The 22,692-nt window shown below is 39.3% G+C and overlaps 1 protein-coding gene across 1 annotated transcript in view; it reads left to right on the top strand.

Moving 5' to 3' along the window:
• The window catches only part of LOC136866625 (uncharacterized), a 293,808-nt gene that overhangs the window by 202,875 nt on the left and 68,241 nt on the right, over positions 1–22,692 (top strand). The window contains exons 6-7 of the mRNA XM_068226783.1: positions 8,871–9,062; positions 16,291–16,588. Coding sequence (XP_068082884.1) covers positions 8,871–9,062; positions 16,291–16,588 — 490 coding nt within the window. The remainder of the gene's footprint in view (positions 1–8,870; positions 9,063–16,290; positions 16,589–22,692) is intronic.

Genomic DNA, 22,692 nt, shown 5'->3' with positions numbered 1-22,692 from the left:
TAATAGCAGCCTTTGGTTCGAATCAACTTCTTTCCTTGTTATCAGGTATACAAATGTGGATAGGTTGATCGAGAGTACTGGCCTGACTCACAAGTATGAGTGGTCTGTTGCCTGGCAAAAGTGCGACTACAGAATGGACCACTTGTGTCCCAAGTTCTTCATGTGTGATCCTGCCAGCCGAGGAAAACTCTTGAATTCAGATCCAGTGAAGAATGGAAGGATCATAGTGCAGGTAAGCTAACATTTTATTTTTCACATTCATATTCACTTGTATTTATTTATACATTTTCCTACCACAGGAGAAGCCACTCAAGATAAAAATTGTATAATATACACTTGTACACAATAAAAGAAAGAACTGTCCACCTCAGTGGTGTAGTGATTAGTCTGATTCGCTGCCAACGCCAGAAACCTGGGTTCAATTACTGGCTCTGCCACAAAATTTGAAAATTGTTACAGAGACTGGAACGGGGTCCACTCAGCCTCGGGAGGTAAACTGAGTAGAAGAGGGATCGATTCTCACCTCAGCCATCCTCGAAGTTGTTTTCCACTTCTCCTCCAGGCAAATGCTGGGATGGTACTTAACTTAAGGCCATGGCTGCTTCATTATTTATCCCTTCCAATCTTCCTATCTCCTCACAAAGCCCCTGTACAGCATAGCAGGTGAGGCCACCTGGGCGACGTACTGGTCCTCCTCCCCTGTTTTATCCCCTGTCCCAAAGTCTTTCACTCCAGAACACTGCCAGTGAGGTGGTAAAGGTGGCATCCCTCACTGAGTCCGAGGAAAGAAAAAAAAAACCTGGATGTTATACGGATTAAGAAAGAAAGAAAAAAATATGATGACATGAGAAATAACTAAGGAGAAAGTTAGGTCATATATGGTATGAGTCTCCTCTCTAAAGCAAAAATCATGGAGGTGATAAGAAAGATGACAAAGCCAAATGTACTGTCTAATTCACTACAGTATGTACATTAAAACTTCATGTTGTTAACCCTAGAATACCAACTTAATTAAAATTAACATATATGCATCATGTAAGTGCGTACTGCTCATTCCTGCGTTACAGACCACCTCCAAGCAGTGCTTCCACTGATTAAAGTGGATGATATCACCATAGCATTTAGATGCATGTGTGAAGGTCGAATGCTAGGAGAGTTCATTTTCGGTAAGTCACTGCGCTTTCTTTTTTAATATATTGTTAGTATTGATATGTTATCATTGGTACATAAAACTTATGTATTATTAGTATGTAACAGGTACTTGGATGTTGTCATACATGAGTATGTTATTCATTCAGGATGGTTGCTTTATATTTATTAGGCATGCAGCTTTGCAGGACACAATTAATAAATGAAGAGTGAAACAGGAGGAGTATTCTTGACAAGGTGGATGAAGATGAGAGCAGGGAAGACAACCGTTTAGAAACTGAATCTGAGCACGAAGACTCTCCAATGATGATCCAAACTATTCACCCAGTGACAATAGTTCTGAAGATAATCTCGACTTTGATCCAGATTTATGAGCTTTTGGTGAAATTCAGAAAATTGAGTGGCCATGGAAAGGGAAATCCCAAAAAGGAACTAGGAAGAGAATAACAGAAGCAACTACTTTAAACAGCTCAGCTTCATCCTCTCATCCTCTAGAACAGCTTTTTTACTGTCCATGAATTGGATAAACTCTTTGGTAAGGATGGGCATTTATGGAATACAACTGATTCAAAGACAGGAAAATACCCAAAAGAGAACATAGTTCATGTCTGACCAGGACCTATTTTGAACGTAGAAGGTGATCCTCTTAGCTGGTTTGAATTATTTTGTACTAACAACACAATGCAAACTATACTTCATAATTCTTAATATATTACTTCTGCCTTATTGTTTTAGAATAGATATGGACATGCAGTAAATATTATGTATGTTAGTATAGGTAATTAGTGAATAATGTTAATATTCTAGGTTTAAGACAGCATTTGTGCATCCAGGCACCATCTGATGATTGCAGAACAACTGTCAGACATTAGTAACACTCATAACTTAGGATGGAGAGAGAGAGATAAAGAGTGACTGAGTGAGTGTGCACGTGCGACCATTTCATAGTGCAGTCTAATATGAGGTCAAACAGCATGTATTAATTATTTCATCCATGATTCATCTGATGACCTTGCTTTTTACTTCACATGCACATACAATGGAACAAGAAACACCTTAATTTGAGCTAAGATGGAGTCATCACCTCTCACACAGGAAGGGTAGTGGACAGCAAGCCATCTGTTTATTGATTGATTGATTGATTGATTGATTCATTCATTCATTCATTCATTCATTCATTCATTCATTCATTCATTCATTCATTCATTCATTCATTCATTCATTCATTCATTCATTCATGCATTCATTCATTCATTCATTCATTCAGGATCAGCAACAGAATAACACTGAATTACAAAGATCCAAGATATGTACAATCGTTTTAATCTAAAATGAAAGATATACAAACATTTGCAAAAGATACAAATCTATACAAAAGAAACTGTACAGTCCTACATATTATATATTCATATAAACAACAACATAAACAAAGAAAAATACACTTTAATACAAGAGAAGAAACACAAAAGAACAAAAAGTAAAATTAAGTTATATGAGAAATATCATGACAGAAGGAAGGATATGATAGATGAGGTATTAAACATTTCTGGAATATGTACAGAAAAGGACCTTTGGATGAGAGAAAGCCAGGAGTAAGGAATGTGGAATAGGGTCTTCATTCTGGTACTAAGGGATGGGACATGGAGGGGGAATAAGGAAACGGAAAGCTAAATAAATCATTAGCTGCTTTGTATAGCAGCTTTAGGTCGGCTAATTTCCTCCGAGCAGAAAGAGTTTTGAGTTTTAGTTTCCCTAGCATTTGGTTAGTACTCAAGGGACCCTGGCTCTGACAATAGTCCAGAAAAAGATAGTACATGGTCAATTTGGCTGAGATTTGAAGAAGCAGAAATGGACCAGACTAGAGAGGCGTATTCAACAATTGGTAAGATACAGGAAACGTTGAAGTCTGTCGGCATGTACATCTGTGATATCAGAAAACCTGTAGAGTAAACCAAGGAGTGACATAGTACGTGACGTGACCCTGTTTATGTGTGAGACAAACAGCAATTAACTGTCAAAATGCACTCTTATGGCTTTTTGATTATCAACAATTATTGTAATTGGTTGATTCGGTAGGTGATATTCTTGTAGAATAGGGGATTTACTAAGTGTGAATGAAATGGTGGAACACTTGGAGGGATGAGGTTTAAGATGATGTAGTACCTGACGTGACAGTGAATCAAGTGCATTTTGCAAGTGGATTGTATCTGTGGGAGAATCGATCTGCTTGAAGATTTTACTATCATGTATTGATAAACAAGTATCACATTCATTCAATCAATCAATCAATCAATCAATCAATCAATCAATCAATCAATCAATCAATCAATCAATCAATCAATCAATCAATCAATCAATCAATCAATCAATCAAACTACCAATCAACCAATAAATAAATAAATAAATAAATAAATAAATAAATAAATAAATAAATAAATAAATAAATAAATCAAGCAATCAATTAATCAATCAATCACTATTGATCCGCATTTAGGGCAGATTCCCTATCTGTTGTTCTCCAAGTCTTTTCTTAAATGATTGCAAACAAACTGGAAAATCATTGATCATCTCCCTTGGTAAATTATTCCAGTCCCTAACTTCCCTTCCTCATCATCATCATCATCATCCTAAACCATCTCCAGTTTCCCGGGTGTGGTATATGAGCCTCCTCCATCTCATCCTGTCCTTGTACCATTCTTCCTCCACCAACTTGTCCCAATCATGACCTCTCAGGATTACATCGCTCTTAACTAAATTTATCCATTTCCTTCGTGGCCTTCCCACGGATCTTCTTTCTTCTACCTTTCTGTCAAATTCCTTCCTTGCAGTTCTGTTTACTGGCATCCTCTTCATGTGACCAAACCACTTCAGTCTTGATATCTGAATCTTATTTAGGAGAGAATTGTCTATTCCTACTTCTTCTGTAATTTTCTCATTCCTAATCTTGTCTTTCCTGGTTTTCTGGATCATAGTGCATAGGAATTTCATTTCAGCTGCCTGAAGTTTGGAATTATCTCTATTGGTCAGTGTTGTGGTTTCGAGACTGTATGTAAGAATTGGTGTATAATAGGACTTGTACAATGTCATTTTTGTTTTCATGGGTTTTTGCTCATCCCACAGCAGGTGTCTTACCTGGTGGTAAAATTGTGCTGCCTTATTGATTCGAGTGTTCACCTCATGTTTTGCTAGGTTGTCATTTGATATAACGCTACCCAAGTATTTGAAAACTGGAACGCTGTCCAGTTGAGCTTCATTTAACATGACTATTGGTTCTGCTCCTTCCCCATACACTTTCATCACCACCGTCTTGGTCTTGCTGATGTTTAAACCATATTTCTTAAACTCCTCATTCCAGCTTTGTATTCTCTCTCCCAATTCATCTTCTGAGTCACTCCAGATCGCAACATCATCTGCAAATGTGAAGGCTTTGATATCTCCGTGTTCTTTCCTTTTAATAGATTTCATTACTACATCCATTACAATAATAAATAGAAGTGGTGACAATGAGCTGCCCTGCTGCACTCCTCTCTTTGTTTCAAACCAGTCCAACAAACCACATCCTACTTGAATACAACTTCTGTTCCCACTATACAACATTTTCACTTTGTCTATGAGGCTGTCTCGCACTTGAAGTTCTTTCATGCATTGCCAAATTCTTTCCCTTGGTACACTATCGTATGCTTTCTCAATGTCCAAAAATATTAGGAATAAAGGCTTGTTCTTCTCCCAGTATTTTTCCATTAGCATCCTAATTGCAAATACACTGACTGACAGAGCAAATGCAACACCAAGAAGGAGTGTTTCGAAAGGGATGAAAGTTGGGGAAAAAACAGAGACGGCACGGACGAATAATTGATGTTTATTTCAAACCGATATGCAGGTTACACAATGCGCACGGCATCGACTCAGTAGGATGTAGGACCACTGCGAGCGGCGATGCACGCAGAAACACGTCGAGGTACAGAGTCAATAAGAGTGCGGATGGTGTCCTGAGGGATGGTTCTCCATTCTCTGTCAACCATTTGCCACAGTTGGTCGTCCGTACTAGGCTGGGGCAGAGTTTGCAAACGGCGTCCAATGAGATCCCACACGTGTTCGATTGGTGAGAGATCCGGAGAGTACGCTGGCCACGGAAGCATCTGTACACCTCGTAGAGCCTGTTGGGAGATGCGAGCAGTGTGTGGGCGGGCATTATCCTGCTGAAACAGAGCATTGGGCAGCCCCTGAAGGTACGGGAGTGCCACCGGCCGCAGCACATGCTGCACGTAGCGGTGGGCATTTAACGTGCCTTGAATACGCACTAGAGGTGACGTGGAATCATATGCAATAGCGCCACAAACCATGATGCCGCGTTGTCTAGCGGTAGGGCGCTCCACAGTTACTGCCGGATTTGACCTTTCTCCACGCCGACGCCACACTCGTCTGCGGTGACTATCACTGACAGTACAGAAGCGTGACTCATCGGAGAACACGACGTTCCGCCATTCCCTCATCCAAGTCGCTCTAGCCCGGCACCCTGCCAGGTGTGCACGTCTATGCTGTGGAGTCAATGGTAGTCTTCTGAGCGGACGCCGGGAGTGCAGGCCTCCTTCAACCAATCGACGGGAAATTGTTCTGGTCGATATTGGAACAGCCAGGGTGTCTTGCACATGCTGAAGAATGGCGGTTGACGTGGCGTGCGGGGCTGCCACCGCTTGGCGGCGGATGCGCCGATCCTCGCGTGCTGACGTCACTCGGGCTGCGCCTGGACCCCTCGCACGTGCCACATGTCCCTGCGCCAACCATCTTCGCCACAGGCGCTGCACCGTGGACACATCCCTATGGGTATCGGCTGCGATTTGACGAAGCGACCAACCTGCCCTTCTCAGCCCGATCACCATACCCCTCGTAAAGTCGTCTGTCTGCTGGAAATGCCTCCGTTGACGGCGGCCTGGCATTCTTAGCTATACACGTGTCCTGTGGCACACGACAACACGTTCTACAATGACTGTCGGCTGAGAAATCACGGTACGAAGTGAGCCACTCGCCAACGCCATGTCCCATTTATTGTTCGCTACGTGCGCAGCACAGCGGCGCATTTCACATCATGAGCATACCTCAGTGACGTCAGTCTACCCTGCAATTGGCATAAAGTTCTGACCACTCCTTCTTGGTGTTGCATTTGCTCTGTCAGTCAGTGTATAAGGTCTGTAGTTGACCTTCCTGGTCTGAAACCATACTGCTCTTCTTCCAAAATTGGTTCAACAATATCTCTGATTCTGGTCTCTATTATTTTTTCCAATATTTTCAGGACATGAGACAGTAGTGTGATACCACGGTAATTAGTACATTTTCGTTGGCTTCCTTTCTTGAACAGAGGTACAATGATGCCCATCTTCCAGTCCTCAGGAATAGTATTTTCCTCCCATATCTTGTTGAGCAGTCTATAGAGCCATTGGATTCCTGGAACTCCCGCTGCTTTCAGCATATCTGCACTTAGTTCATCTACGCCCACTGCCTTTCGTTTCTTCATGCTCTTGAGCGCATTTTCAACCTCAAGCCATGTAATTGGTGGTTCAGTTGTGGTTCCTCGACTTGGCTCTCCTCTATCCGTTGTTATGTTTTCTGTATCTCCATACAGCAGCTTTTCGAAATAGATCTTGAGTTCTTGTTTAATTTCTCCCTCTTCTTGTGCCAGAGTTCCATCATCACGTTCTATTGCTTTTATGGTCTCTTGATCCCTTCGCTTGTTTTTCACTACTCTGTATAGCAATTTCATATTTCCTCTACTGTCCTCTTCCAGTTTGTCTGCTAACTCATTCCATTTCTTCTCTTTTTCTTCCCTTACAATGTTCTTTACAGCAAGTTTCTTGTTCCTGTATACTCCTTGAAGTCTTTGTATTTCTTGTTCATTTCGTTCTTGTCCCTGTTTTTGTTTCTCCTTGTCCAGTGCCTTCTTTATTTGGTTTCTTTCTTTCACCTCTGTTTTCACTCTATCATTCCACCATGGTGTCTCCTTTTTTCTTTTGATAGAACTTGTAACTCCACATAGGTTTTTGGCTTCTCCCACAAAGGTGTCTTTGAAGGCCTTCCATTCTTCATTAACGCTGGTTACTTCACACTTCGGCAAACTCTGTTGAATCCTTAGTTTGTATTCTTCCTTTATTTGGCCTTCTTGCAACTTCCAAGTTTTAATCCTTGGTTTTTTCGTAATAAGTTTCTGCGTTTCATTTGTCTTATGTTTGAAGTCTACTACCAACAATCTGTGGTCACTGTCCATGCTTTCACTAGGGATGACCTTTACATCTGTGATGTACCTGCCACCATCTTTATTTGTGATTACGTAGTCAATCAATGTTCTATACTGTCCATCCCAACTGTACCTTGTTATTCTGTGACTGTCTCTTTTTTTGAAGAATGTATTTTTGATTATAAGATCACTTCTTCTGCACAGATCTAATAGTTGTTCTCCTTCTGGGTTCCTTTGTCCAAATCCATGTGGACCAATGATGTTCTCGTACCCAAGTCTGTCTACCCCAACTTGCGCATTTAGATCTCCAATAATAATAACATTTTCCTCATTAACAGTATCTTCCAGGTCTTGCCGAAATTTCTCTTTGTCTTCCTCACTGCAGCCTGTCTTCCTATAAACAAATATTAGCCCAAATTTTTCCTCTTGAATTCTGACTTTATCTTAATATTGTGATATTTTCTACTTTTAAAGACACCACTCAAACTTATTCATCTACTAATGTCATTCCATGCCATCTCTCCACTGACAGGTCAGAACATACCATTCATCTCCTTTCTCCCAAGTCTTCCCAGCCCAAACTTGGCAACATTTTTGTAACACTACTCTTTTACATAAAATCAGTTTGTTTTTAATGTTGTCAATCTTATGTTAATTTTAAGGACACTTCCTCTTAAGCATTGCTTTGTCAATTTTATATATTTTTCATCTAAACAGTGTTATGTGGCTGAAGATGTTGATAAAATACGAAACATGTACCACTTTTAACAATTAAATTGCCTTAAGCAATCATTGTATCGACTAGGTGGAAAATAATAAATACTTAATTGTGAATCTACACCACTCTTTTGTCGGAAATCACCCAGAACAAATCAAGCTCCTTTTCTTTTCTCTTTTTTCAGTTTTCAAATCAAGTAATCCTGGTGTGGGTCCAATACACTGGAATTATACTCTAGTTTGGATCTTACCAGAGACTTATATGCCCTCTCCTTTACAACATTCCATCAATGCAGTAATTAAAATTGAGAGGACTTTTACTATCAGTGAAACTCACAACCTGACTTTTAATCCCATTTATCATCATACCATTCCCTACTGTCCATCTCACTAACATATTGAGGTCATTTTGCAGTTGTAACTTACTATAGACCAACAGTAAAGCATTCTTAAATTCAAACCTTCATTATTAGAGAATTCTTTCTTGTGAACAGTTGAGAATTTCTTCTGAAGACACGGAGCAAAATTCTCTGCAAGATGTAAAGAATATCACCTTGTTTTCTTGACACAGCAAAAGCTTATTATCATGTCTATATGGTAGAGATAATTAAATGTAAAAATTCATTGAGAATTAAGATTCGTTTTGTTTCATAATATGTAAGCACATTCAAACTATCCTATATCTAACATATACATTTTTTTCTGCTACTTTCATCATTAAACTGATCTCTCAAATGACCTGATGACTAGTTAATACCCTATACTGTTCACTAAGAGCAAGTAGTTTGCAGGACAGATCATTCTGCTTGGCACCAGCGTTGCTGAACAGGGCTTTGCTGGACTATGACCTCACTGGTAAGGTGGTCCAGACTCACATGAACTCTCCCCGCACAACTGCTTACCTGGCGAACCTGCTGTCAGAGAACTGCAAGTTGGATGGTCTAATTGTCTTTGGTGCCCAAGAAAGGTGAGTAAAGATCTGAAACAAGTAATTAATAAGAAATTATAATTATTTCACCCAGAATACTTCATTGGTCTTTTGTTTTCGACATAGATTTCCACCAGAATTTTGTTAAACAGTTGTCATAATATAGGCAGAAATGGAACAGTTTCCTTGGGAGGGAAGGGCTACAACAGAAGAGCCGAATAGGAAACAAGTTAATTTATGGACACAATAATTTTATTTTGAGTGTACATACTGTACATGTATGTTTTATTCTAACCCTCCATAAGATTGTAGTGGCATCATGAAGCTAGCCTTGACGACTTGTCTCCATGAGTCTCTCTCCTGAGCATGGTGAATTGCTTGTTGAAGATTCTCTCCAATTATGCTCTTGGATTGATTTACCCATCTCAGTGGAGTGCATCCTTTGGGCATTCATTCAGTGACTTTCCCTTCAATGACCTTCTCCAGTCCACTGGGTCTTCTATGTGACTGAAGAACTTGAACCGTTGTTGTTTGATAATTGTCAATAGCCTTATTCTAATGTCGAGCTGTTTCAGGACTGACTCGTTTGTTCATTGTGCCATCCAAGGTATTTGCAATATTCTTCTGTAGCACAGCATTTCCAAAGAGTCGATCCTGTGGTAGTCTGTCATTCTTAATGTCCAGGTTTCTGCTGCGTAGGTGTCAGTGGGAAAAATGAATGTTCGAAAAACTTTTGTCATTTTAGTAATGGAGGTATCTTTCCATATGTGAGTAAGCTTTGTTTTTGAACTCATCAATCAATCAATCAATCAATCAATCAATCAATCAATCAATCAATCAATCAATCAATCAATCAATCAATCAATCAATCAATCAATCAATCAATCAAGCAAGCAAGCAAGCAAGCAAGCAAGCAAGCAATCAGTCACCACTGAACTTCATTTAGGCCAGTCGCCTAGGTGGTGAATTCCCTATCTGTTCTTCACCTAGTCTTTTCTTAAATAATTGCAAAGAATTTGGAAATGTATGGAACATCTCCCTTGGTAAATTATTCCAATCCCAAACTCTTCCTCCTATAAACGAATGTTTGCCCCAATTTGTCCTCTTGAATTCCAACTTTATGTTCATATCGTGATATTTCTTACTTTTAACAACACTACTCAAACTTATTCATCTACTAATATCATTCCATGCCATCATTCCACTGACAGCTCAGAACATACCACTTAGTCGAGCAGCTCGTCTCCTCTCTCCCAAGTCTTCGCAGCCCAAACTTTGCATCACTTTTGTAACACTATTCTTTTGTCAGAAATCACCCAGAACAAATTGATCTGCTTTTCTTTGAATCTTTCCCAGTTCTCAAATCAAGTAATCCTGGTGAAGGTCCAGTGCACTGGAACCATACTCTAGATGGGGTCTTACCAGAGACTCGCATGCCCTCTCCTTTACATCCTTACTACAACCCCTAAATACACTCATAGTCATGTGCATAGATCTGTACCCTTTATTTATAATCCTGTTTATGTCATTACCCCAATGAAGATCTTTCCTTATATTAACACCTAGGTATGTACAGTGATCCCCATAAGGAACTTTCACCCCATCAATGCAGTGATTAAAACTGAGAGGACTTTTGCTATTTGTGAACCTCATTTATTATCATACCATTGCCTGGTGTCCATATCAAAACACTGCCGAGCTATTTCTGCCATCACAACGTGCCTGCAGACGTCAGGCTCACAGTCCCCAGTGTTAGAGACAACAGATCGAAGGTACTCAAAGTGGTTAACCACTGTCATAGGGTTTGCAACCCTCATGATATCAGGCAGGTTGTTGTTAGGGCGAACTATAATCATCACTTTGGTCTTCTTGGTGTTGATTTGAAGTCCATACCCTCTACTCTGCATGATAGTCTCTAGCTCATGCTGATTGTTTGGAATTATCCAAGTGTAATCTGCATATCAAAGATGACTTATTGTCTGCCTCCAACTACAATGCCACCATTCCAGTCTTCAAGTACCTCCCTCATGATCTACTCACTGCAGATGTTGAATAGGAGAGAAGAAAGAATTCACCCTTGTCTAACACCAGTAAGAGATGAGAAGACATCTGGAGAGTGTCACTGATTCATACCATTGCCGTGTTCAAAGAGTACAGTCTCTGGAAACAGTGGCATACACAGCGAAAAATAAGTAGGCTTATATATTTTCACTTTATTACAAAGTATAAGGACCTAAACTTCTGTGTCCCAAGGAGAAACAGTAGATGCTTGAGTTTCTTCTGTTCTCTTCTCCTTCTAAACTGCTTCTCTGTACTTGTATAGAGCTGTCATTGGCGAAATGTCTTGGAATGACATTATTAGGTGAATAAGCTTGAGTGGGGTATTTAAAAGTTGGAGAGATCATGAAATGAATTTGGAATTCAAGAAGACAAACTGGGGCAAATAGGGCCTGGAATAATTTATCAAGGGAAATGTTTTATAGAGAATTTATGAACAGACTAGATAAAGAACTAATAGGCAATCTTCTATCTGGGTGACAGCCCTAAATGCAGATCAACTGGGATTGATTGATTGATTGATTGATTGATTGATTGATTGATTGATTGATTGATTGATTGATTGATTGATTGATTGATTGATTGATTGATTGATTGATTGATTGATTGATTGATTGATTGATTGATTGATTGATTGATTGATTGATTTGTATTACTCTGTGTTAAATAATGTTCATTCTATAAGTGGCCATTCACAAATATTAACTAAAAGAGAAAGCACTTTTCACTATACAAAAATCAGATGATCACGAATACGTCTCTCGGTCGTGGCCATCCATCAATGGCTGCTAATTCCAGATGATCGCCAACCATAAAGCAAAGCCTAAACAGGAGGCTGTGGATTTATAAGTTAGTTGTACAGTGTGTACCGTAAGATGGAGCCCATTGACCTGAATGTCAGTACTACCACGACTGACTTGATGCAGCGTAGATCTAGTTGGCCATGATACTATACTACGTATCTCAAACTAGTGCCTTCTGTTTCAACATACTCTATTTATAAAAATCTACAGCCCGTGCACCTCTCAAAGTCACTGTTGCTAGGTAACATTTTTGTGATGTCACTTCTGTTACACATTTTGTCACGTCACCCAAACTTTTGGATGACCTCCAGTGTTAAGCCATATTCATGTTGAAATTCTAAATTCATAATGCTCTAAGCCATATCTGCATTGTTTAGTCTGCCATAAAAGTATCTGTCAGTTTCATTTTATTGTGTACTCATCCACGGCACTAAGCATTCACTAATATCCCTTTCAGAATACAGCCAACAAATTTGAGAATCCTTCTTGTGTCACTGTACATGAAAGCTAATATTGATTCAACGCAGAAGATCATTTCACACATTGCACTACTTGAAGGCAATATTAAGGCTATTTTGATCACCTTATTGGCTCTGGGGTAAACAGTAAACATTAGGTATATTAGATTGAAGTTCTGTTATAATTTCAATCAATCAGTCAATCAATACTGATCTGCATTTAGGGCAGTCGCCCAGGTGACAGATTCCCTATCTGTTGCTTTCCTAGCCTTTTCTAAATTATTTCAAAGAAATTGGAAATTTATTGAACATCTCCCTTGGTAAGTTATTCCAATCCCTAACTCCCCTTCCTATAAATGAATATTTGCCCCAGTTTGTCCTCTTGAATTCCAACTTTATCTTCATATTGTGATCTTTCCTACTTTTATAAATGCCATTCAGACTTATTCGTCTACTAATGTCATTCCACGCCATCTCTCCGCTGACAGCTCGGAACATACCACTTAGTCGAGCAGCTCTTCTTCTTTCTCTCAATTCTTCCCAACCCAAACATTGCAACATTTTTGTAACGCTACTCTTTTGTCGGAAATCACCCAGAACAAATCGAGCTGCTTTTCTTTGGATTTTTTCCAGTTCTTGAATCAGGTAATCCTGGTGAGGGTCCCATACACTGGAACCATACTCTAGTTGGGGTCTTACCAGAGACTTATATGCACTCTCCTTTACATCCTTACTACAACCCCTAAACACCCTCATAACCATGTGCAGAGATCTGTACCCTTTATTTACAATCCCATTTATGTGATAACCTAATGAAGATCTTTCCTTATTTTTTTTTCTTTCTTAATTTCTTAATTTCTTTCAAGGAGGTCTCTAAAGTGTCCCATACACGTGCAGACTTAGTCAGAGGTATGTCTGCGCAAACCAGGCTCTTCGGACATGTCTCTGCATATATGACCATTAAGTCTGGTGTCAAACTGTCCGCAGGCAAGTCTCTAACATTCTGGCGCATCTTGAATTTGGACAGAGACTTTGTGATGAAAACGCTCTCTCAGATATGTGACATAAAATGTAAACAGGGTAACCTATGAAGATGAAAGTGCAGTCTTTTCCTGTGTGTCTTCTTCGTGCAGAGCACAATGGCAAATCCAAGTAACAACTCATCTTTTGTACTGACTAGCCTAATTCATTTCAATCCGTATAACATTTTCATCCATTCGAAGTGCATAATCTTAAACAGGAAACAGCTGAGAGTTTGGACAGCTGAGCAAGTATTCAACTACTTTGGTAAATCATTAACTCTGAGGTGTATGTTGGCAACTGCATACTTCTGACTTACCTCCCGGAGGTAAGTCTGTGCAGGTAAGTATCCCGGAAGTGTGCTTTCAATCAATCAATCAATCAATCAATCAATCAATCAATCAATCAATCAATCAATCAATCAATCAATCAATCAATCAATCAATCAATCAATCAATCAATCAATCAATCAATCAATCAATCAATCAATCAATCACTACTGATCTGCATTTAGGGCAGTTGCCCAGGTGGCAGATTTCCTATCTGTTGTTTTCCTAGCCTTTTCTTAAATGATTGCAAAGAAATTGAAAATTTATTGAACATCTTCCTTGGTAAGTTATTTCAATCCCTAACTCCCCTTCCTATAAATGAATATTTGCCCCAATTTATCCTCTTGAATTCCAACTTTATCTTCATATTGTGATCTTTCCTACTTTTAAAGACACCACTCAAACTTATCCTCGGCAGCCCTGAAAATGGTTTTCCGTGGTTTCCCATTTTCACACCAGGCAAATGCTAGGGCTGTACCTTAATTAAGACCATGGCCGATTCCTTCCCACTCCTAGCCATTTCCTGTCCCATCGTCACCATAAGACCTATCTGAGTTGGTGCGATGTAAAGCAACTAGCAAACTTATCGTTCTAATAATGTCATTCCACACCATCTTCCCACTGACACTGACAGCTCGGAACACACTGCTTACATATTATAATTCTCATGTTAGGTCTGTACTGTAATATACGTAAATACAAAGTATGTTACAAGTGTTATTTTTCTTTTAATATCCACCTATGTATGTAAATACAAAGTATGTTACAAGTGTTACTTTTCTTAATATCCATCTACAAAGTATGTTACAAGTGTTATTTTTCTTTTAATATCCACCTATGTATGTAAACACAAAGTATGTTACAAGTCTTATGTTTCTTTAAATATCCACCTATGTATGTAAATACAAAGTATGTTACAAGTGTTACTTTTTTTAATATCCATCTACAAAGTATGTTACAAGTGTTATTTTTTTTTTTAATATCCACCTAGGTCTCCTTTCTCCCAAGTCTTCCCAGCCCAAACTTAGCAACATTTTTGTAACGCTACTCTTTTGTCGGAAATCACCCAGAACAAGTCGAGCTGCTTTTCTTTGGATTTTTGCCAGTTCTTGAATCAAGTAATCCTGGTGAGGGTCCCATACACTGGAACCATACTCTAGTTGGGTTCTTACCAGAGACTTATAAGCCCTCTCCTTTACATCCTTACTACAACCCCTGAATACCTTCATAACCATGTGCAGAGATCTGTACCCTTTATTTGCAATCATATTTATGTGATTACCCCAGTGAAGATCTTTCCTTATATTAAGACCTAGGTATAAATACTTACAATGATTTCCGAAAGGAACTTTCACCCCATCAATGCAGTAATTAAAACTGAGAGGACTTTTCCTATTTGTGAAACTCACAACCTGACTTTTAACCCCGTTTATCATCATACCATTGCCTACTGTCCATCTCACAACATTATCAAGGTCATTTTGCAGTTGCTCACAATCTTGTAACTTATTTATTACTCTGTACAGAATAACATCATCTGAAAAAAGCCTTATCTCTGATTCCACTTCTTTACACATCATCATCATCATCATCATTTCCCTTTATCCAGCTGTAGCCGGGTAGGGGCAAATATGGTTCCTCTCCACTTTCTTCGGTCTTTCCACCACTCCTCCTCCAACACTGTGTCCCAGTCCAGGTTTCTTTCTATAATGCTGCGTTGGATGGTATCCTTCCATCTCAATCGAGGTCGTCCACGGCCTCTCCTTCCTTGGATTTGCATTTCCATCACCTTTTTTGGCATTCTTTCGTCGCTCATTCGCTTTATGTGCCCAAACCATCTTAGTCGGCTCTTCTCTATTCTATCATTCATTTTTTCCACTCCTCTTTACACATATCACTGATATAATAAGAAAACATAAAGGTGAATATACCTGGACCATCTCAGCCAATACCACAAGGACAGACAATGTTTCTTGCAACAAATTGTGACTGGCAATGAAACCTAGTACTGCCATTTGCAGCCAATAATGAAGTGAATAAGTCAGGAATAGCGACATCCTTTACAGCAAGAACAAAGAAGACAAAGTCATCAGCTTAGAAGGTTATGTTGACACTACCCTTCATAAAAAATTGACCTCTGTTTCTGTGGTGACGACCTTTCGGTGCTTCGATCAACATGCATTTTTATTATCTTTCAGAAACTCCAAAGGGCAACATGAAACATATATTCAGAAAAACTGTCATGATCTGCTAACACTCCATGAGCTGCTAACACAACAACACACATTCAGGTCTTATTTTCACTGGGGTTTTACGAATCACCCGCTCCATAAACCGGATTTCTCCACTTGCGATTATCACATCTTTAGTTCATTTAAGAAGGTCCTGAAGGGTAAGTGTTTCAGTACTAGTCAAGGGGGATCCTCAGGCAGTGGGTATAGAGAGAACTTGCTCAGTGTTGAGGCAGGTGCATGAATGGCGAGGGTGATTATCTGTAGACTTGAACTATCATCAGCTGTTGTGATATTGACATAGTGTCTGTTATATAATATAAACATTTCCAAGACCCTAGTCTATGTTTTAATATATTTGGTTACAGGAAAGAAGAACTGGAGGATTACTTACAAAAGCTGGAAATCAAAAACACGACGGTGATAGCAGAACGGTTCATCAACATCTCACCAGATAGTGAGCTGCTCAAAGTGGTATCTGCAGTGCTGGCGAACCCTCCCAATACTTACTCTGGAGTACTTGATCCTGTGGACCTGGTCTGCAGTAGGGGAGGCGACATGGAGATGTTAGAACTTCTCACAGAGTCGGAGACTGACAGACAGCGCGTCATGGACATTCTGGAGGAACAGAAACAAACCTTAAGGATCGCCATGTGCAGACCTCAGGTATGCAGCTCTATTTTAGATGTGCATAAGCTAGGTCATAAGGGAAGACTTCTTAACCCATTGCCTTGCAATGACGTAAATTTCCGTCAGTGTCCGTGGGTTCCCATAAATGCAATAACGGAAATTTCCGTCCACCCTCTTTATTGCTTTGTTGAGGTTTCCAAGGATATATATTGATATATCTTTGCAATCCCAACACGTCTACGAGATGTTGGTAATCGTATTTCAGCTATCTTTGCCCTTCAGCTACGTATTTTACTGCCAAAGAGTCGAAATATGATCAAGTAAATTGTTGCCGCGTAAAACTTTAGTGAAAGTAAAGTCAACGTCATGGCCGAGTCGGATGAAGCTTAAATATTACGAGGAAAGCAATGTCAGTGACGGTTTTTCCGATGAAAGTGATACTGAATTACCTTCGAGTGACGTCAGCATTAGTAATTCCGAAGAATTAGATGACCTTATTGAAGAAAATGAAGACAGGGACGTGCATAACCTGGAAGACTGAAAGTGTACACAAACAGACAATGTACCAAATAATATGTGGTGTAATCTTCTTGCTACCAGAGTTCAGTTCTCCAAGCCCCATAGTTTTTCTGCTGAAAGAAGGTCTTGATGCGGTTTGTCAGTCTTGTATTTATTATTATTTCTTTATGCCTGACTAATGAGCGCAATTAAACTTATTTAGCTGATGTTGTTGCCTTTTTCTTCTCCCAAAATCTCGTCATCTTCTCACTGTGGCTTTTCTTGCGAGGTCTGCTATGACTGCAGAGGAAAAATCCCAAGGGAAAGAACAAAGGTGAATCCCGCTATGAATGTGATAAGTGTAAGGTAGCACTGCATGTATATGAGTATTTTAAGATCTACCACACTGTGTTGAACTGTTGTTAGAATGTGAACTGTGTTTCAGTGTGTTGACTTGCTGTAGCAAAAGTGTTCTCTTTTAAGCCAGATTAAATCGCAATCAATGTATATTTATTTTCAAGAAAAATTGCAGTTCAATGGGTTAAAAATATTGGAGGAAACAGCACTCTTCACTTAAATCATATATTAGTACTACCGTCTGCTAACACTTTGTCATTCCCCATTTAAGGGTGGCTGCCTGGCTGGAATTACCATGTTTTCTGACAGGGGATTTAAATCCCAATAGACACAGCAGCATAAATATCACCTTTTAAAGAAAACAATATACAAGTCATACAAATAAAGATATTAATGTGATTTATTTTGCATTTTGTTTATAAATGACCATTGTGTTTAAATTTGTACTCAACCTCATTTTGAATCTAAATATTGTCCAAGTTTCCTAAACCAATTCAGTCTCATTGCCTGCCTTACTAATGCACACATGCAAAAGTCTCCTAGGAAATGACAGTCAATTTCCGGTAAAACAATCAAACCCATTTACTGTAAATTAGAACACCTACATATGCCTTTATATTGTCAGCATAAGGTTTTTCCAGGTAGTATCAACAGTACCAGTGTTTTTTGTATTTGTACATATTTGGCATGAATATTCATCAGCTTTACTTCAAGCTCATAAAATTCCCATCCCATAAATAATGGAAAAAATATATTATTTTGAACCAGCATTGTTTTCCCATACTTCCAGTTCATTAGAACTGTTATCACAATATTACTAGTAACATTTCTCTTGCACTGTACCTCAGGCTTTACACAATATTTGTCCATATTTTTCATGATTCTCAGTGTCACTTTCACTACTATATTCATCAGAATATTATTCTGAACCTCTACTAGGAAGTTCACTATCTCCAGTTCTTTCTAACGTACTTTCAAACGTTGCAACACTTCTCTGCGATAAGTAGACCAGTATTATTGAACCTTTATGTTTTCATATAAGTATATAAATGATATAAGTAAAGAACTGGAATCAGAGACTAGGCTTTTTGTGGATGATGTTATTCTCTTTAGAGTAATAAATAAGTTACAAGATTGTGAATAACTGCAAAAAAGACCTTGACAATGTTGTGAGATGGATAGCAGGCAATGGTATGATCATAAACGGAGTTAAAAATCAGTTTATGACTTTCACTGATAGAAAAGTCCTTTCACTTTCAATTACCTTTCACTTTCAATTACTGCACTGATGGGGTGAAAGTTCCTTATGGGGATCACTGTAAGTACCTACTGTAGGTGTTAATATAAAGAGAGATCTTCATTGGGGTAATCACATAAATGGGATTGTAAATAAAGAGTACAGATCGCTGTACATGGTTATGAGGGTATTTAGGGGTTGTAGTAAGGATGTAAAGCAGAGGGTGAATAAGTCTCTGGTAAGACCCCAGTATGGTTCCAGTGTAAGGGACCCTCACCAGGATTACTTGATTCAAGAACTGGAAACTGTAGTGAGTAGCAAGCTGGTTGTCGCTGCGAATGTATTTGTCTACATTACATACGAAATTCTGTTGTTGGCTTAGTGTAGATATCAGTGCAGCATTTTCAGTCACTTCCTCAGGTGTGCCAATGTCATCATTTTCTGCAAATCTCACTTTTGCAAAACACTTTACGACTGTTTGAGGTTTGATCTGCTTCATAGCCAAACTGATCCAGTTGACAGCATCCAGTATGGAAACTGAGCATGCAAGGGAGTAGATGTTGTCAGATGTATCAACATTCTTGACCAGTGTCTTCATCAGTAAATGCCTGTAGTGAGATTTAAAGGTGTAAATCACTCCTTGGTCCATAGGTTGAACAACGCTGGTTGTGTTCAGTGAAAACCAGGCTAGCTTGACATTGGAAAGCAACACATGTGGATAACAAGTAGCATTGTCGAGGAAAAGAATAACTTTGCGATTTTTCTTCTTCATCCTACAGTTAAATTCATTCAGCCATTCTTCCATTAGAGCACTGGTCATCCAAGCTTTCCCATTGTTCCACCAAGTTACCAAAAGCTTGCGCAAGACCAAATGTTTTTAAAGCACCTTGGTTTTGCTCATTTCCCAATTACCAGAGACTTTTCCATTTCCCCCTCCATGTTACTGCACAACAGTACTGTAAATCTTTCTTTCAACATTTTACCCCCAGTACACTTTTCCCCATGAAGCACAAGTGACTTTGAAGGCAAGGCTCGAAAAAACAATCCTGTTTCATCGGCATTGAAAATGCCTTTAAGTTCATAGCCAGAAATTAAATTTTGCAGCTTCAATTTCCACTTGGCTACTACATTTTCATCCACGTCTTTGAACTCACCACAGACTTCATTCCATACAATATTGTGTCTTATTTTGAAACTCTCCAGCCCCCCCAGCTGATGCTTTAAAGGCAGTGTTGCCAAGTGATTTAGCAACGGCAAGATCCTCATTCTGTAGCATAGGTCCACTAACCGGAAGGTTTCTCAAACGGGCACTGACGAACCATTCTCACACTAAAATCATTGATTTCTTCGATTTCATCTTCATTTGTCAATTCCCCTCCATCCACTGCTTAGTAATGTTGTCCTTATGTTTTAAAGTCTCATAAACTTGAGTTTTTTCACATCTGAAATGTGACATAATTTCACGCACAGACAAATTTTCCTTTTCAATCGCCTCAATAACTTTCACTTTCTTGTTCAGTGTCAGTGACATATATTTCCTATCCATCGTGCTGTCTTCAAAAATGACACAAATTTACTGACGGGACACAAAGTAAGGGAACTGTTTACCTTAGAATTGGGCTCAAGTTGTACATCAGGATAAAGATCTCTACGAACCATGGCAAGAGTCAGGCAATTAGTGGAGATTTAAATCCCATTCTACCAGGAATTTGGGGAACCTGGACCTCATTAGAGCAGCGTGTTACGGTCTGTAAACATCTGACTCTTCGCCTGGCGAAATATTTATGTACCTGCAGTACGGATATGCCTAAATAAATTTCACAGCCAAAGCATAATTTCTGCATTATACAGTAATTATTTCATAATTTCTATTTTCATAATTTCTTTCTGTTTCCATGTTGAACAGATTCCGCTTTATACAACATAAATAACATGCAAAGCCATATCCAGTGCGCATGAATCATAACTTTCATACACATTGGACAAGTTTCCGCTTTATAGACGTTCCACTTTGAGAGCAAGTTTTACTGTAGTTACACTTCTCAGATGGAGATCAAAAATAACATGGCAAGAAATACCCTGAGTAAACAAAATGGAAACAAAAATGATAATTATTGCAAATTACAGGGACGCAAGCAAATTGAGGGATGCTCCAATTGAACTAATGTAGGTCGCATCATTTTTTACTTCATGTTGCTATTTCTAGCTGAGTGCAGACCTTGTAAGGCAGACCCTCCAATAAGGGTGGGCGTGTCACATCATAATAAAATATAATAGTTCATGAACAACCAAACGAAAAGAATGACAGTTTTCGAACCTAAATAAATACCGAGCAAGTTGGCCATGCGGTTAGGGGTGCACAGTTGTGGGCTTACATTTGGGAGATAGTGGGTTTGAACCCCAGGGATGGCAGCCCTGAAGATGGTTTTCCATGGTTTCCCATTTTCACACCAGGCAAATGCTAGGGGTGTACCCTAATTAAGGTGATGGTCACTTCCTTCCCACTCCTAGCCCTTTCCTACCCCATCATCACCATAAGACCTATCTGTGTCAGTGTGATGTAAAACCAATTTAAAATATAATAATAATAATAATAATAATAATAATAATAATAATAATAATAATAATAATAATAATAATAATAATAATAATAATAATTGAAAAGGCACGATGAATCAGAAAGTAATAAGGTCAGCACGGTTTATATTAAAATGACACTATTTATTACATACATAAATCACAAGATGGATGCAGTGAAAACAATAAACATGGAGATTACAATCGTGATGTGTCAGAATGGACAAAGAAAACGTAGTGTGTAGGTGGTGCTACTTGATGGTGGCTCAGCCAGAGTCATATGAATATATACAAATATTCTCAACACCCCCTCTCGAAGGCTGAACCAACTTCAACGTTTCAGTCTTCTGACACCCAGACACTCTAAACACTTCCAATGCTTATCCTTTGGTAGTCCCTTGGTCAATACATCTGCAGGCATCTTCTCAGTTGACAAGTATTCGAGGTGAATGTCCTCAGATGAAAGAACCTCTCGTACAAAATGATGCCGCACATCAGTGTGCTTAGTCCAAGAGTGGAAAACAGGATTTCCAGCAAGCTTCTGAGCTCCAATGTTGTCGTTATATAGCTGTACAGTTGACACGCTGTTAATGCCTATGTCCCTTGCCAGTCGTAGTAAGTGCACTGCCTCTTTTGAAGCCTCACTCAAGGCCATATATTCAGCCTCCGTTGAGGACAATGCCACTGTCCGTTGTTTCCTGGATTCCCAAGATACGAGTCTGCCATACATTGTAAAGGCAAAGCCAGTGTATGATCTGCAATCGTTGATGCATGCAGCCCAATCAGCATCTACATAGCTAGTTAAATTACTGGTATCGCTTCCAAAGGTGATTCCCACATCAGAAGAACCCTTCAGGTACCTCAGTACCCTCTTTGCTGCTTGCCAGTGTTCTTTGCCAAAAGAATCATTGAATTGGCTTAAGACACTCACTGCATGAGATATGTCTGGACGCGTTGCGGTTGATAGATACATAAGAGCACCTATGAGCTCTCTGTAGGGGAGCCTCTCGCCATCATCCTTGGACCAAGTATTTGATCTTGACAGTTTAATTCCAGATTCAATTGGTGTGGCCTCGGGCTTGCAATCAGACATTCGAAAGCGATCTAAGATATCCATAACATAACCTTTCTGTTTCAAGGTGATACCGGATTCATCTTCAGAAAACTCAATCCCGAGACAGTACTTAATGTCTCCTAGGTCTTTGACCTCAAACGACTTTTGTAGAAATTTGTGGACCTCGTCTATTTCTCTCGAATTCCGTGACAAAACTAAAATGTCATCAACATAAACTATGATTAGGAGAGCATCAGCATCAGAACCCTTCACATAAACACTCGAATCGCCGGACGTTGGTTTGACACCAAGCTTTAGTAGTTGCTCGTTCAAGCGTTGGTGCCAACAGCGGCCAGCCTGCTCCAAGCCATACAGAGCCTTTTTAATACAGCATACACAATCCTTGTTCAACATCTT

This window comes from Anabrus simplex, chromosome 3, assembly GCF_040414725.1.
Source record: "Anabrus simplex isolate iqAnaSimp1 chromosome 3, ASM4041472v1, whole genome shotgun sequence".
NCBI classification, from domain to species: Eukaryota; Metazoa; Arthropoda; class Insecta; order Orthoptera; family Tettigoniidae; genus Anabrus; species Anabrus simplex.
The sequence above is the reverse complement of the archived record's forward strand: the minus strand, read 5'-3'. Positions and strand labels throughout refer to the sequence as shown.